Source organism: Cebus imitator, unplaced genomic scaffold, assembly GCF_001604975.1.
Source record: "Cebus imitator isolate Cc_AM_T3 unplaced genomic scaffold, Cebus_imitator-1.0 Scaffold1047, whole genome shotgun sequence".
Classification (NCBI taxonomy): Eukaryota; Metazoa; Chordata; class Mammalia; order Primates; family Cebidae; genus Cebus; species Cebus imitator.
This window is the reverse complement of record NW_016108362.1, coordinates 4,949-21,663: the sequence shown is the minus strand read 5'-3', so window position 1 is coordinate 21,663 and position 16,715 is coordinate 4,949. Positions and strand designations below refer to the sequence as shown.

The window sequence follows — 16,715 nt, the reverse complement described above, 5'->3', positions numbered from 1 at the left end:
ATTTTACTGTAACTGACCAGGGGAACTCTGGTGCCAGGAAGTTCACAACCAAGTCTGTGGCCACCACTGCAGCTGTAGCCAGTTCTGTGGACTGACGTTATGTTGGGATTCATTGTTCTTTCATTTAACAAATGTGACAGGGACTGGGCTGGGGACACACAGGAATAAGTGGGTCTCCGCCCGTGGGAGCTCAGAATCTAACAGTGAGACAGAGGCGCAAACAGTTAGCAAATGACAGCATAGGAAGTGCCACCAAGGTGCAGGCTCAGGGTGCTATAGGGACCTGCAAGGCCACCGGACTGAGATTTGGGTAGCTGGGAAGGCTTCCTGGAGGAGGTGAGGCCAGAGGTGGGGTAAGCCTGGGCCAGGCACAAGGCAGGACTCTTGGCTCCCGCGTGTGGTTCCTCAACACCCTGTGTACAGGCCCCTCAGCTGACCTGTCTTCTGTGAAATTCTCTATCCCATTGTCTGTCCTATTCGAACCGTGCTTTGTCTTGGTGGTTGGCTTTCATGAACCCACATCTTACCCTCCAAAACTAGGCTGCTGTTTCCCAGGAGGTTCTTTCTTTTGAGACAGAGTCTCACTCTGTCACCCAGGCTGGAGTGCAGTGGTGCAATCTCATGGAGCTGTAAAAATCCAATTTCCTTCGAGCTTTCTGCCTAGCCTTCCTTCACATGTAGCTTCCATTCTCCAGTTTTCCCCCTGTGAATCTGGGTAAGAAGAAATTTCAAAGTTCAAACCCTAAACATAAATAATTCTTCAGGAATATCTTATCCAATCTATTTCACTTATAGTTTTTAGTTTTAGAAATGCACAGAAGTAATGTGTGATAAAATTCCATGAAAATGTGTCTTTCAAGAAGCATAAGGTAAAATACCTGTGATAAGAAACAGGTACCATGGTTGAATTGGCAGTGTATCTTTTTATTTGTAGTTATTAATCATAGGCATTTTCTTTGGTGTGTGTATATCTCTCCTATCTTGTGCTCATGTAGTCTTAATTATTCAAGGCATCACAGAAAGCAATACATATTTTTGTTTGAGAATGTAGAATTGCTTTGCAATTCACATAAAGCATGTAGGTTCCAGTAGTTTAAGTAACAAATATAAAAAGATTGTCTGGAGCAATTCTCAAAGCCTTTACTACATGAATGCACATGTTGACTTTTCCAGACAACATCAGAGTATTCAGCATTTTCCATGATTCATATTTCACCTAACATTTTATGCATTATACTATTTAACAAAGTAAAAGAGGTTGTGTTATTTGTTTCATGAAAAAAAAATTTTTTGTGTGTGGCTATCTCTTATCAGCAGAAAAGTTTTATTCCTTTTGAGGACAAACAATTAAACCACATCCAAGGTCTTAACTTACGAACAGAAACCAAAGTAGCCATTGAAAGCATTAGATATTGGGTACAAGACATACACTGGGGAGAATGCTTTGCCATCTGAAGCTCACACCACACTGGCCCAGTGGACAGCTGTGTACTCTGCTTGTGCTTGGGTGTGGCTGAGGGGAAGGCATGTCTGCAAGATGGAAGGAGGACAGCTGTGTTTCACAAGTACTAAAGCGTTTTAGACTGCATGGGGAGGTATATATTTTCACGTTGAAGGGAAGAGGGGAAAACAGCAAAGTCCCTCCCACAAACCATTAGGCTGCCTTGCAGAGAGCCACGGCAGAGAAGCGGACCTCTCCTTGCTCACGCTCGGTGAATTCTCTGCAGACCTTGGCAGCATCCTCGGAAAGGAACGCAACCTCGGAGGAGGAACCCGGGCATGGAGCAAGCGCTCCTGCACCTGCCCTTCGCCGTGGTGACCGAGCAGCAGCGCCTGGATGATATCCTCAGGAACCTCTCGCAGCAGCCCGAGGAGCTGCGCGACCTCTACAGCAAGCACCTGGTGGCCCAGCTGGCCCAGGAGATCTTCTGCAGCCACCTGGAGCACCAGGGCACACTTCTGAGGCCCTCGGAGCGCAGAACTCCCCCCGTGGCGGTCTCGCCTCATAAACACGCGTCTGGCTTCAGCATCTCTCTGCAGACCTCCTCCACCGGGGATGCTTGGGGCGGCTCTCGCAGGCCACACCGCAAGCCAACCATCCTGCGCAAGATCTCCACAGCCCAGCAGCTCTCAGCCTCGGAGGAATCACGTAAATACAGTCAACTGATCTTCAGCAAAGAAGCAAAGGCAGTACAATAAAGCAAAGATAGTCTTTTCAACAAATGGTGCTATATATTCACATGCAAAACACTGAATCTAGACACAGGTATTATTCACTTCACAAAAATAAACTTAGAATGATTTATAGAGTTAAATGTAAGATACAAAACTATAAAACTCTTAGAAAATAAAGTGCATGAAAATCAAATGACCTTGGGTATGGTGACGACATTTTAGATATAACACCAAAGGTATGATCCATGAAAAAAATAATTGATAAGCTGAACGTCATTAAAATTAAAAAAAAAAAAACTTCTGCTCCGTGAAAGCCAATGTCACGAAGATAAGACAAACCAAAGACTGGGAGAAAATATTTCAAAGGCACATCTGCAAAAGGACTGTTATGCAAAATATACAAAGAACTGTTACAATTCAACAAGAAAGCACACAACCTTTTTAAATGTGCCAAAGGCCTTAACTGATGCCTCTCCAAAGAAGATATTCAGATAGCAAATAAGCATAGAAAGGAGCTCTATATCATATGTCATTTGGGAAACACAAGTTAAAACAACAATGTGATACCACAGTACACCTATTAGAGTGGCGAAAATCCAGAAAGCTGACAACATCAAATGCTGGTGAGGATCTGGAGCAACACAAACTGTCGTTCGTCATTAGTGGGAATGCAAAATGGTACAGCAACTTCGGAAGACAGTATAGCAGCTTCCTACAAAAGAAAGAAATTCATACATTTCTACTCATGTCATATGATATGAGTAGAAAACTAAATCCTGCTCTTTGACATCTACTCAAAAGAGTAGAAAATGTATGTTCATATGAACATTTGTACCCAGATGTTTAGAGCAGCGTTATTCATAATTGCCAAAACTTGGAAGCAACCAAGTTGTCCTCTGGTAGGTAAATGAATTATAAACTGTGGTATATTAGAAAATAGAATATTATTAAGTGCTAAACAGCCATGAAAAGACATGAAGGAAACTTAAATGCATACTAAGTGACTAAAGCCAATTCAAAAAGGTTACATGCAATATGATTCCAACTACAGGACATTCCAGAAAAGACAAAACTTTAGAGAAAGTTAAAAAAAAAAAATTCATGTTTGCCAGTGGTTGGGAAGGATTGGTTAAAGGAAAGGATGAATAGGGAGAGCACAGAGGGTTTTTAGGCTAGTGAAAATTGCGTGATAATTTAACAGTGGATATATGTCATTATATGTTTGTCCTAACTCACAGAATATACAGCACCAAGAGTAAACCCTAATGTAAACTACTGACTTTTGGGTGATTACAATGTGTCAATATAGGTTCATCAATCGTAACAAGTATAGGAATTTTCACTCTGATAGGAAATGTTGATAATGAGGGTGGCTTTACATGTGTAGAAACTGGATTGATATGGGAAATCTCTGTACCTCCCTCTTAATTTGTCTCTGAACCTAAAATAAAGTCAAGAAAGAGACAGACAGATTCATCATTTCTGATGTACACTCTACAGTTAACCCTTATTTAACCACAATTCATTTAACAGAGAAATTATAACACATCTTAAAAAGAAAATCTCAAAATATTAAATCACTTTGTCCCTACTACTGGTGTAGCTAAAATTTTAGCACCTGCACCTATGGCTAACCTCTACTCATCAACTATCATCTGAAGTAGATTTGTACTGACAGACTTAGTAAAATAATCCATGAGCTAATTTTTAAAATGTATTGATTGAAAAACCAGACTAAGAACAATATAATCAACCTAAGTACAAGTGTAATTATTTGCTGATCATTTCTCAATGTTCACCAAAAATTCAACAACTAAACTTATATGCATATATAATCTTTATCCATCACATTGATAAAAGTTATATTAAGTATTATGATTGAGTGTGTGGGAAAGCAAGAACTCTCATATACTTTAATGTGTTAGAGCAAAGCAATAAAGAATTTTGGAGCTTTGATTTAGCAGTATCTACCAAAATTTTAAATGTGAATATACTTTAACTCAGCAATTCCTTCAAGGCATATATTCTGCAGAAATATTTACACATGTGCAAAAAGGTTTTTTTTTTAATAATATTCTTTTTGTTAATTGTAGTGGTGAAAATGTGAAACAATCTAAGCACCAACCCATAAGGGAATGGTACCATCTGGTATACACTTAGCAGTTAAAAAAAGCTTGGTAGATATTTTCTTGAATTATATTTCCTTGCATGACTAGTACAGGAAAATATTTCAAAGACATGTTAACAAACAAAAAATCAAGCTTTAAACAGTTTAAAATATGGAACCACAATGTTAAAAAAGAATTATATATATATATAACATGTGTAGAAATCTATTTTAAAATTGATATATATGTATGCATAAAAATATTTAAAATGATTACCTTTGCTTGGTGTAGTGGCTCATGCCTGTAATTTCAGCAGTTTGGGAGGCCAAGGCAGGAGGATCACTTGAGCCCAGGAGTTCGAGGCTTCAGTGAGCTATGATCACACCACTGCACTCTAGTCTGGGTGACACAGCAAGACCCTGTCTCAAAAAAATCAAATGAAATAATTAAATAATAATTTTTAAAGTGATTACCTTTTAGAGAGAGCATTACTGTGAGGGGACAAATAAAAGCAACTCATTTTTTATGCTATTAAGTCTTTTTTTAAATCTGCATAATGAAACTGTATTTTACTTGTGTGATATATATATATTTCATATTTTACTATATTTCATATATATATAAAATATAGTTTCGTATATATATATATATATATATGCCTTACAAAACTGTACCACTCAGTTTGAAACCACTAAAAATGTGTTCCCATATTACTGACAAGTGAATATTTTAAATTGCTTACATATATATATCACAAGTAAAATACAGTTTGCGTATATATACATACATTTATATATACATATATCCCTAAAAAACAAAGTAATCCTGAGATCCATTCAACTTATTCACATATAGGCAGTGCCCTGAAGTCCTGGGAGCATTTTATGCCATGCGGCAGTATATCCCTTCTGTGCTCTGCTCATATAAATGCATCAGCAAATCCTATGGCACCCGCACATTTGAGAAGTTTTATGTCCTGACATTAGCCTTTGAGCTCACTTCAACACCCCAACTATACAGCCAAATTGTTTATTTGGATTTGTCACTCACATGTCACAGAATCTCTTCTCCTGCCCCCTTCTTTGTCCTTTCTCATTCTATCCCGACATTCCTCCTTCTCTGCTTGTCCCATGGAGTCACATAGACTCATATTTGAGTCTTAGCTCTGCCACTATGACTGTGGCAGTGGGCAAGTTACTTAAATTCTCTGAAGTCCAATTTCAACTGCACAATGATGAATATAATATGGGCCTCTTGGAATTATTGTTAGGGTACTGCATATGAAGTATAGCACTGGGCTCTATTTAAGGCTCAGTAAATCTACTATTATTATTGTTATTTCTTTGGTTAAGACATCTCCTTCAAAAGTTCAGAGACCCTGTGACCTATCAATTCCCAAATTTCTAAGCATTTCATACCTACCACTTAGAAACTGACCCCAACTTCCATACATGGGGAATAATGACAGATACATTATACAGGGTCTACACTTCTCAGACATCACCACTCAGCTTTAACCAAACTCTGTGGCAATAGTATCATTACACACAGTATATTCCAGAATCTGAAAGATGGAAAATATTCCCTTATAATCAAAATAACCTTGGATCATGAGCGTGTGTCTTGTTTTTATTCAAAGTACCAGGAGAGAGACAGGCAGAAGAGTGAGCAGAAAGGTAAACAAAGCCTCTTTCTTATGAATGTAAAGAAATGATAGTAGGATAAAGAATGAAAATGTATTAAGAAAAGAATCACTAAAATGAATCACGCTTTCTATGGATCGCTTCCTATAAAGACATACAACACTGCACATTGGGGTCTGTTGGGGGGAAATAGGGGTGGGACAGCGGGGGGTGGGGAGTTGGGGAGAGAGAGAGCATGGGGAGAAATGTCAAATATAGGTGATGGGGAGGAAGGCAGCAAATCACGCTGCCACGTGTGTACCTATGCAACAACCTTGCATGTCCTTCACATGTACCCCAAAACCTAAAATGCAATAAAATAAATTTAAAAAAAAGAAAATTTACTTAAAACCACACTGCATGTATAGTTACCACTTTCCATGGCAGTTCTGGTGAATACATAAATACATTTGAATTGGATTCTGTAAAGCATGTAATTTAAACATTGATACAATGCTCTAAGTGGGTTTATGAAATCTACGGGTCTAACATATAGGTGAAATCATGTTACAATGGAATTCTTTCAATTATTCAGGTAATTTTATCCCAAACCATGCTCTGCTTACTATAATACTAAAGGGCTGTTATTCAGTGAAATGCTGTTTCTCACTGCATTTTGTTATTTTCATTTTAAATAAATTCAAGAGCACTACAACTATATGTGAATAAGTACATTTTAATGCTTTATTTAAAAACCCATGCTTAAAGTAATATTGACTTTGTTGCTGCTACTGTAAAATTTTAAAAACTATGTAAGTAAGTGGTGACATCTTCTAACAAGAAAGGGATGGTTCACAAATACTTTGAAAACATGCCTAACAGCATTAAACCAGTCATGACTCCTGCAGGTTAAGTGCATGGGTTTCTGGTCAAAACATACAATTTCTCATAATATATGGCCTCTATGCTGGTGTTCTTTATAATGCTATTATAAGAGGTTTCAGTATTCAAAGACATCTCCATCTAAAGCATCCTTCTGGAAATCATATCCTATTTAACAAATTAGATGGATAGCTCTTTATTCAGTTAACCACTTTGGATTTTATTTATCTTAGATATATTTGGCATAAAAACCTAAATCAGAACTGTTCCACTCTGGTAAGGACATATAAAAATAAAATGGTCTTTCTCTCATTTTATTCCTTCCTATTTCCCCTTACCCCACCTAGATATAATAACCTATTTCTGAAGTAATATGGATAATTCTGTGACAAATCCACTTCGTTTTGTGGATTGGTAATGCCCTTGGTAATGCCCTTCATTTTGACTTCAAAACATTCACTGGCTCTCATAGATCTATACTATTTAACACCCAGATAAAGGTAAGCTGCCTTTTTTAATAATGATGGATTACATTTTCTTGTTACATGTTCTTATTCAATTGAACTTTTTCAATTTAAGCACATCTATTCTAGGGAAAAATGTAATGTCAGTCTGAGAATAATTGTAGTTATTAGAAAAGTAAACATGATGAAACACAAAGTAACATAAACAAATTATCTGATTAAATTACTATAAAAGATGTGCATTTCCATGGAAAAATGATGCATCTATGTGCTCTGTATTTTCTCTCTCTGTTTTTTGTTATAGGACTATGTTATTATTTGCACTTTCTTATAAACAAATATATGTGGAGGATGGGCCGATATTTTAAGAAGAAATGTAAGTTTGGGCCACATGCAATCAAAGAAATATGATAGCATTTTATGTGTGGAAAGTGATCTAATTTGTAAGTTCCTAGGCTAATAAATGTGTGAATGATTTTACAGAAGTTCTTGAATATCAATGCCAGGTCTCCAGACCTTAAGGTTTTCAAACATGCTAATCCCAATATTCTGATAATATGGCTAAATCTATTAAATTTATTTTGCTCAACAAACTCAAATAAAACTGCTTTATTTTGATTACTGAATAACTCAAACAAAACTGCCTTACAAAACTATACCACTCAGTTTGAAGCCACTAAAAATGTGTTCCCATATCACTGACAAATGAATATTTTAAATTGCTTACTGTTAGAATTATTAAATTATTAGTTGAGTTAGAGCAGAAATAAATCAGTACCATTTGTAATAATAAAATTAGTTATGATGTTTCCAGCATCAGTATACTATATGTAGCAATCATTTTACCTATATTTTCCCTAAACCTCACAAGCATTCTGCAAGAGAGGTATGCTGACCTCTCTTCTAGATGGGACACTGAGTCTAAGAAATGTGAAGTGTCTTACCCTAAACAGCTCAACTAACTAGTTTCTTAAGTAGTATTTGAGCCCTGGTTGACCCAAATCCAAAGGGTATGATCAGCCTAGTACACTACTTAGCCTCTCACATTTCTGATATCCAAGGCTAAGACTTGCTCTTGAAGCATTATCCCCTGCTCAGCACTTTCCGCAGTGTCTGACGTCTAGCAGATGCTTAGTAAATGTTGAATGGATGAATGAAGGCATCATTAATAAACAAAATGTTAGACTTGATAAGGTAGAGAACATGACTCATAAATTGGAAATGTACTATCACAGTTTCTTAAAGCCAACATACAAAATCCGTGAAAGTCTATGTCATTGGTATAAATGTAATTAAAATAATATTCACAGCAGCATATTTCTATTTGAAGAATTTAGATGTTACTCACCTTTTAAAGTACCAGAATAGGTGATCACATTATATGTATATATAATAATCTGAGAAATTAGGCATATTGATGTCTTCTACTGTTTTTCAAGCTTCATTATGATTAATGGAACATTCCTTTTTTTGCTGCATCAGAATTAAAACAGTGTATTTCATATACATGCCTTTTTCAGAGATGCCAACGTTTAAACCTGACATTTGGGTTTTGAATCAAATTTTGTAGCCAAAGCATCTTTGGAGGACAGAATGCAATATTCATTATTTCCGGGCATGTTATTGTTGGATGTATCCTAGAGCAGTGAACCTGAAAGGGTGGCAGGGTGAAAGGTAAGAGTTCAAGAGAAAAAAAAAGCCAAAACAGAAAACGAGGAGAGCGGGAGATGAAGAGAAAGAGAAGAGGGAGGAGAGGATGAAAGAGAAAGAGATCTGCATTTGTTTTACTACTGAGTGACAGCCATATAGAATGCCATAATCCTGCTTTTGTAGGACTATTTTGTTAATGTAAGAATATTGTGTTTGTCTTATTTAAAACATTTCATAACAGTGCTCCAAAAGAAAGAAATGAAGACCCTCCTGTTTCATTTCCTGCCCCCATAGAATGTTGTGTTACTAAAATATTTTTATTACAGAAGAACCTGAAGCAATATAAAATGTTTGCTTGAGGATTATTTTTTAGTCCCTTTAAGTTGAACTTCTGTAATGAAATCTATTTACAGACATTCCACAGTGCCCTATGGTTACTAGCTTACGCAAATGGAGTGTGACCCTGGGAATAAACCTCTTGCCCCTTCATCATCCTCCCTGGATTCAAAGGTCTCTAGGCAATCACTTTTTTAAGTGAAGAGATTTTAGAGCTGAATTGAAATAGAAAGAGAAGGAATATAACGACATAAAATACTCATACAACTCAACCATTTACTATCTACTGTTTTCCCATAAATATTTAGACACTAATTTATAAATCCATTTGGGATAAATATATTAGTATGTAATGATTTTTTTTTCAAACTCTACCTTTACTTTGGATTCTACAAACTAGAGACCAATATCAATCAACAGTCATTTACTCTAACTTCATTTCTTCTTACTTAAAGTAGGGATCACTAGATTGGGACAGAATTGGTTTAGTAATAACAAAATCTCTGCTGATTATATTCTCACTGAAAATATGTTTGTGCTGAACACCAGAATAATCAAAAGTGATCAGGAAGATTCATATAATTTTATGAGGGTAATAACTACGTATATGCTTAATATATTTCTTGAATATATTAGTATTGGAAAATGTTATTTATAAACAGTTATAGAGAAAAATGATAGATCTAATTTTTAAGAGATGGTTAATGAAACTGGATTATATTGCATTTTTAGAAGTACTAGTGAATGGGAAAGAGCTGTCTAAAATGCTTGGATAATAATCATCATAATAAACTTTATAATTTTAGGGTGTTCCTTCCTACTGGATGATACTATGAACACAAAGTTTACTTTATGTGGGACAAATTGTTTAAATGCAAGCCAGTTACAGGTGGCAAGTGTATTCAAATCAGCTTTTGGAGGTCCCAGGGATCTCTAGGTCACAGTGTCACCTCAGCATATTGCTAAAATTAGGAACTAATCCAGGATGATTCTGGGACTTGTAGGCCAAAAGGTCTGCAATGCAGTATTTCAAGGGATGGCAAACCACAGATAACCAACTTTTTAACCTGGTCAAATAGCACAATGAACTTAAAGTACATTGGAAATTCCCTGTAAATACTTTTCCTTTTTTAATACTCTGGTGAAGTAGGCTGAATCTGCCATTTTTAATATAGAGCTTTATTAGAAATTAAAGTAAATGTTATCATTTAAGCTCTGTTATTTATGTTCTGCTTTTGCATATATGATCATCAAATTTATGTCATGAGTTTTATTTTAGGTGGTTTATGTTGAATATTCAGTATTTGGTAGAGTTGAATGTTTAGGCCTTGAAATGCATAAGGCTTCACAAACTCTTCCCTTCTAAGAGGTGAGATCGCAATACTACAGCTATCTTCCTGGAAAAATCTGAATAGGCTCCAGAATAGGGTAAACAGTCCTGAATCCCTGGCCAGCAACAAGTGACCGAAAGGCAGAAAATTAATCAACGATGTACTCAAAATAGGTGCCAGAAGTGGTTGCCAAAACTCAGCTGGTCACTGCAAAGTAGTGACTCAAAATAAGATTGTTGCATTGTGAATGTTACCAACTTAAACAGCAAATATGCATGGACCCAGAAAAAAAAAAAACAGAATGATGCAAAAGAGGTAAGAATTAGAATTCAGAAGAAACTGTAGCATAGCAAACCAAACTCAGCTAAAATACACAAGCAAATTATAACGCCACAGAAAAAGAGTCCAGTAGGAAAAAGTCAAAGACTCAACCTGCAAAAAGCAGGATGTCCCGTGGAAAACATTCAATAATTAAAGAAAACTCTCCTGAAAAACAATACATAATTCCAGCTTAGTATTCATGCAGACCAAAGAAGATTCCTTTCAGAAGCATTTCTCCAAATAGACACTTAGCTGTCAAGTTTTTAAGACGCAAGGACTAATAAATATTTGAGAAGAATTTCAGCTGCAGACACTGCTCCTCCAGACTGAGAAGGGAATGAGAGGATGCCCCAGGATAAAAAGCCACTCCTACAAGTGTAGCATGCTTACAAGTTGACCTTCAATGGGCTAATCCAGTGATTCACCTGTTCATTCATTGTCTCAACAAATATTAACTGACATTTGTTACATAACCATCATTCTTTTTATATGCTACATACAAGGTAGTAAACAAAACAAATCCCTTCTCAGTTCCCAAGCATGCAACCAAGTAAGGGAGACAAATACTGAAAGTAAACACGTAACGAAGCAATTACAGATTGTAATAAACATAATAAAAAGGTAAGGGGGACTCAGTGAAAGAGAATAATTGGGTAAGGGGGCTCTAATTTAGATGAAGTCCATGGAAGACCTTTATAAGAAATGTTCTTTAAGAAACCTGAGACCTAGAAGCTGAGTAAAGGTTAGCCTGGTATAGAGGAGGTGAAAGAGTCTTGTAGGCAGGAATACAAGCGTGATCGAAAAACCTGAGGTGAGAACGAGCTGGAAGCATTTGAGAAACTGAAAGGAGGTCCCAAACAGGCCATGAACAGAAAAATCAAGAGCAACTCACTCATGGAGGGACCACAAATCTATGGAAAGAAATATAGATGGTTGTGTGTGTGTGTGTGTGTGTGTGTGTGTGTGTGTGTGTGTGTGTGTTTTGAGATGGAAAGAAATAGAGGTGGTTTTGTTTTGTGTGTGTGTGTGTGTGTGTGTATGTGTTTTGAGATGGAGTATTGCTCTGTCTCCAGGCTGGAGTGCAGTGGTGCAATCTCAGCTCACTGCATGCTCTGCCTCCAGGGTTGAAGTGATCCTCCTGCCTCAGCCTCCCAAAGTACTGTGATTTTTTTTTTTCTTTTCAACAGTACTTTATTTTTTTAAAGCAGGCGATTCTTCCTCTGTTCTGCATCTTGATTCACTTCCTGCAGGTGCTCTCTTGCTTCTTGAGAGAGAATTCATAAATGCAGGAAGGCCTTTGCCAGAAAACACCTTTAATAAATAAAGAGAACTCTGGTCCTGGGGAGGTTTGATAACGTTTCTGGCATCTTCCGAACTTTTGCATAATTGATAGATCCTCTGAGAAACAGGAGAAAGCCTAAAACCAGGAACACCCACCAGAGCCAGTACTGACCATCAAAATATCCAGGAAAATAGGTGGAAAACCTGACAATCAGGATCCATTTAATTAGAGAGCGACCAAATCCTGAAATGGCCCCATACCTTCCTGCAGCTGAAGTGGTCAGGCAAAAAGACAGGAAAAACCCAATCCAGTTAAAGAGGAATGCCATGAAAAAAGTTAACATGAAAATCCCATCGTTTCCTATCCTCAGCTGATCAGCATCACGGAAATCATCCCGACCCACAAAATCCTCATCTCTTCCAGGAGCCAAAGGGATAGTAGCTTCAGCCTTGGTCCTCTCCGCTTCATCATAACTGGGCAGTGTTGCAGCCACATTGTAAGATGGGGGCTTTGGAAACCCAGACTCATCCTTGTAGTGAAAATATGCTGCGCTTTCTGCAGAAATGCTGCTGTAAGGTGGTGCAGCACCACCTGCAGCCTGTTCAGGTTCTCCAGACTCTTCATTCTGCAACTGCTGGTACCTGCTGCCGCAGGCCGGCTCCACCGCCGCTAGCGCCGCCAACGCCAACGCCATGGCGCAGCGGGCAGCAGGGAAGGAGAGCGAGCGAGCGAGCTGAAGGGGCGCGGCCGCTGAGGCCTGGGAGCGCTGGGAGGCCGGGGTGGGGTCGCTCCTTTGGGTGGGTCTCGGTGGCCGCCGCCGCTCCGGAGCGAGACGCTCTCCTCAGGCCGCAAGCTCCGCCGCCTCCAAGGCTCCGACGCTGCCCCTCGGGAAGAGGCGGGGACGACGACGGCCTCTCCTAGAGGGGCAGCGACACCTGTGTGTATGCGCCGACGTTCGAGACCCCCCTCGTCTGCCACCCCCACTCCTTGCTAGTGTACCCAGCCCTACCGGGAGCCCTGCAGCGGCGGTGGTACCAGGTGGAACAGGACCTGGCTGACGAGCTGATCACCCCCCAGGGCCATGAGAGGTTGCTGCAGACACTTTTTGAGGACGCCGGCTACTTAAGGAGCCCAGAAGAAAATGAAGCCCACAAGCTGGAGGGAGGTCCTGATGGCTTGGGGTTTGAGACCCTGGAAAACTGCAGGAAGGCTCATAAAGAACTGTCAAAGGAGATGAAAAGGCTGAAAGGTCTGCTCACCCAGCATGGCATCCCCCACGCAAAGCCCAGGGAAACCTCCAGCTTGGAACACTTCCGCCACAAGATGCCCAGACCGGGGCCTGCAGAGCAGCTGCGGGGCGACCCGGGCCTGTGTGGGAGCTTGAGAGCCTTTGGTGTGAAGAGCCCCACAGAGAAGCCGGCCAGTGGGAACCCCCAGGGACCAGCCGACCAGGCTTGTGCTCAGAGAAGCAGACAAAACAAAGATTCAAGGTTTTAATTAATTCCCATACTGATAAAAATAATTCCATGAATTCTGTAAACCATTGCATAAATGCCATAGTGTAAAAAACTTAAACAAGCGTTACCTTTAAACAATTACTACAAGTAAATGATTATGCATTATAAAAAAAAAATGTCATGAGACACTGTGTCCAACCTAGTCTTACCAGATTTGTGTACTACTCATCACCATATCATTCATCAAAGACTAGTAATCCAGGCTACATTTCCTTAGTGGATTAAAAATCTCAAAAAATGAAGGCAGAGAGAAAGCTCTAAAATTTCACAGAAATGTATCATCAGTGCAAAGGGCCAGAAAATAATTGCAGAAAACAAAGGAGGGTATGTGAGAAAAGAATTTACCTCTTTAGGCAAAGCCACATATAGAGAGGACAGAATGCCTGGGGTCCAGGCATTTCAGACCACATCCCATCAGCAAGCCAAGCACATTCTGATAATGTTAAGAGTTTAAGTTCTTAGTAGAGCAAGTCACATAGATCTGAGTTTAAGTTCTGGATCCTCAACCTATTAGATCATATTGATAGGTTATGATAATATTATGTCAACAGGTAAACATGATCCCTGCAGCAGTCACAGGAACCTAATATTTTCTCCTCTACCAATAAATAGATTTAAAATACAGTTGCCTTCTGGATAGTCAAACCTTGGCTAGTTTGGGTATGATATAGGATGTGGATTTAGAATGAGGAGGCACCTGAAGTCCTAGGGGACTGATATAAAACTGGAGTGTGCGTTTTGAGTACATGAGCCAAAGATGCCCCACTCATTTACAAGTAGAGCTTGTCACTAAGGAATAAGATGGTAGATCATTTTCATAGGAAGTACAGGACCAATGGTATCTTGGACTAGGATATCAGAGTAAAGAACATGAGTCCTTAAGAAAAAAGAAAGTCTAAGCTGTTACAAGCTTAGGGTTGAACACCAATTGAAGGCATTCTTGGGGGCAGGTTGGTGGGCACAATGTGTGATTGACATTGGAAGCCTTTCAGACTCAGCCACTCTTGCAAGGCTGCTCTGCTGTAGTGACTAGCAACGTTCACACTCAGATACTCTGTCAAGGCTGTGCTGTAGTGACTGGTAACCCAGCATATAAGCAAAGGGCCTCAATCTTATACAATAGGTGGGCATCCAGCCGAAAGTGCAGGACAAGGCTCTCCCATTGACACCACATGGCAGAAGAAGGCAAAGGCAATTATGAGCTGAACAAACTTTCTTCTGCCTCTTGTGCCCAGTCCTCGAAATAAGACTAGACCATCCTTTAGCATTAAGGATTTTCTGAGATTCTTGGACAACTAAGGAGGAGGTATACTAATCGGGCAGGTAGGGAATGGATGAACCAATAACTCTCAAGGCTTCAGCATGGAAGTGGCACATGTCCCTTGTGACATATTTATTTCATTGTTAACACATTTCCTCCATCAAAATATTTAGCCAGGCTTGATATCTAAGAGACCCAGTAGGAAAGGATGAAGTAAATAAGGATCCAATAAAATAAAGTCTCAAATATTTTGATAATCATACCATCTATCACAAATTTTTTCTTTGTCCACATTGTCAATGATCAGTATCAAAACAGACACAACAAAAGAAAAAAAATTTTTGTAGACTCCCTAACAACAAGTGTGACGATTTTATTTCCACAATTGAGATGCTTTCTAATTCTAAGCTTCTTTAATTTTATAATAAATACTATGGCATTTTAAAAATATATATATATTTTTTATTGCACTTTAGGTTCTGGGGTACATGTGAAGAACATGAAGGATTGTTGCATAGGTACATGATAATGTGGTTTGCTGCCTTTGTCCCCATCACCTATATCTGGCATTATCCCCATGTTATCCTTCCCAAACTCCCTACCCACTATTGTGCCTCCCCTAGTCCCTCCCCACAGACCTCAGTGTGTGATGCTCCCCTCCCTGTGTCCATGTGTTCTCTTTGTTCAACACCCATCTATGAGTGAGAACATGTGGTGTTTGATTTTCTGTTCTTGTGTCAGTTTGCTGAGAATGATGGTTTCCAGGTTCATCCATGTCCCTACAAAGGACATCAACTCATCTTTTTTTATGGCTGCATAGTATTCCATGGCGTATATGTGCCACATTTTCCCTGTTCAGTCTATCATCCATGGGCATTTGGGTTGGTTCCAGGTCTTTGCTATTGTAAACAGTGGCACTTTTTTTTGAGGCACAGTCTCATTTTGCTGTCCAGGCTGAAGTGCACAATTTCAGCTCACTGTGACCTCCACCTCCCAGTTTCAAGCAATTCTCATGACTCAGCTCCCAAGTAGCTAGGATTACAGGTGTCCACCATCATACCTGGCTAATTTTTTTGTATTTTTGGTAGAGATGGGGATTCATCATGTTGGCCAGGCTGGTCTCAAACTCTTGACCTCAAGTGATCCACTCACCCATGCCTCTCAAAGTTCTGGGATACAGGCATGAGCCACCGCACCTGGCTGATGCCTATTTTTTACATTAAAAATTTGAAACTGTGTCTATTAAATACACTGAGTCCTTTTGGAAAATACCATAAGTGTCATAATTTTTTATGAGATACAGTTGTTTCTAAATAAAAATTTCTGTTTAACAATTTTATTCCTTTAAAAAATAAAAAAGTTACATAATCTGCATGACACTTAATCTTCAGATTTTACTGTTTTCTTTATCTGTTTTTTTATTCCATTTATTTATTTTATTGCATTTTAGGTTTTGGGGTACATGTGAAGAACATGCAAGATTGCTGCATAGGTACACACGTGGCAATGTGATTTGCTGCTTTCCTTCCCATCACCTACATCTGGCATCTCTCCCCTTGCTATCTCTCCCCAACTCGCCACCCCCCACCATCCCTCGCCTATTTCCCCCCACAGACCCCAGTGTGTCGTGCTCCCCTCCCTGTGTCCATGTGTTCTCTTTGTTCAACACCCAGCTATGAGTGAGAAAATGCAGTGTTTGATCTTCTTCTCTTCTGTCAGTTTGCTGAATGATGGTTTCCAGGTTCATCCATGTCCCTACAAAGGAC

General features: G+C 39.0%; 1 protein-coding gene across 1 annotated transcript; it reads right to left on the bottom strand.

Moving 5' to 3' along the window:
• Window positions 1–12,054: 12,054 nt before the first annotated feature.
• On the bottom strand, window positions 12,055–13,052 carry LOC108298699 (NEDD4 family-interacting protein 1-like). Its single transcript, XM_037735870.1, has one exon. It carries the CDS (start codon window positions 12,863–12,865, stop codon window positions 12,203–12,205), a length of 663 nt encoding a protein of 220 aa, XP_037591798.1. The 5' UTR covers window positions 12,866–13,052; the 3' UTR covers window positions 12,055–12,202.
• Window positions 13,053–16,715: the final 3,663 nt, after the last annotated feature.

Coding starts and splice junctions, on each gene's coding strand:
- LOC108298699 (XM_037735870.1), bottom strand. CDS start 12,865: ATGGCGTTGGCGTTGGCGGCGCTAGCGGCGGTGGAGCCGGCCTGCGGC.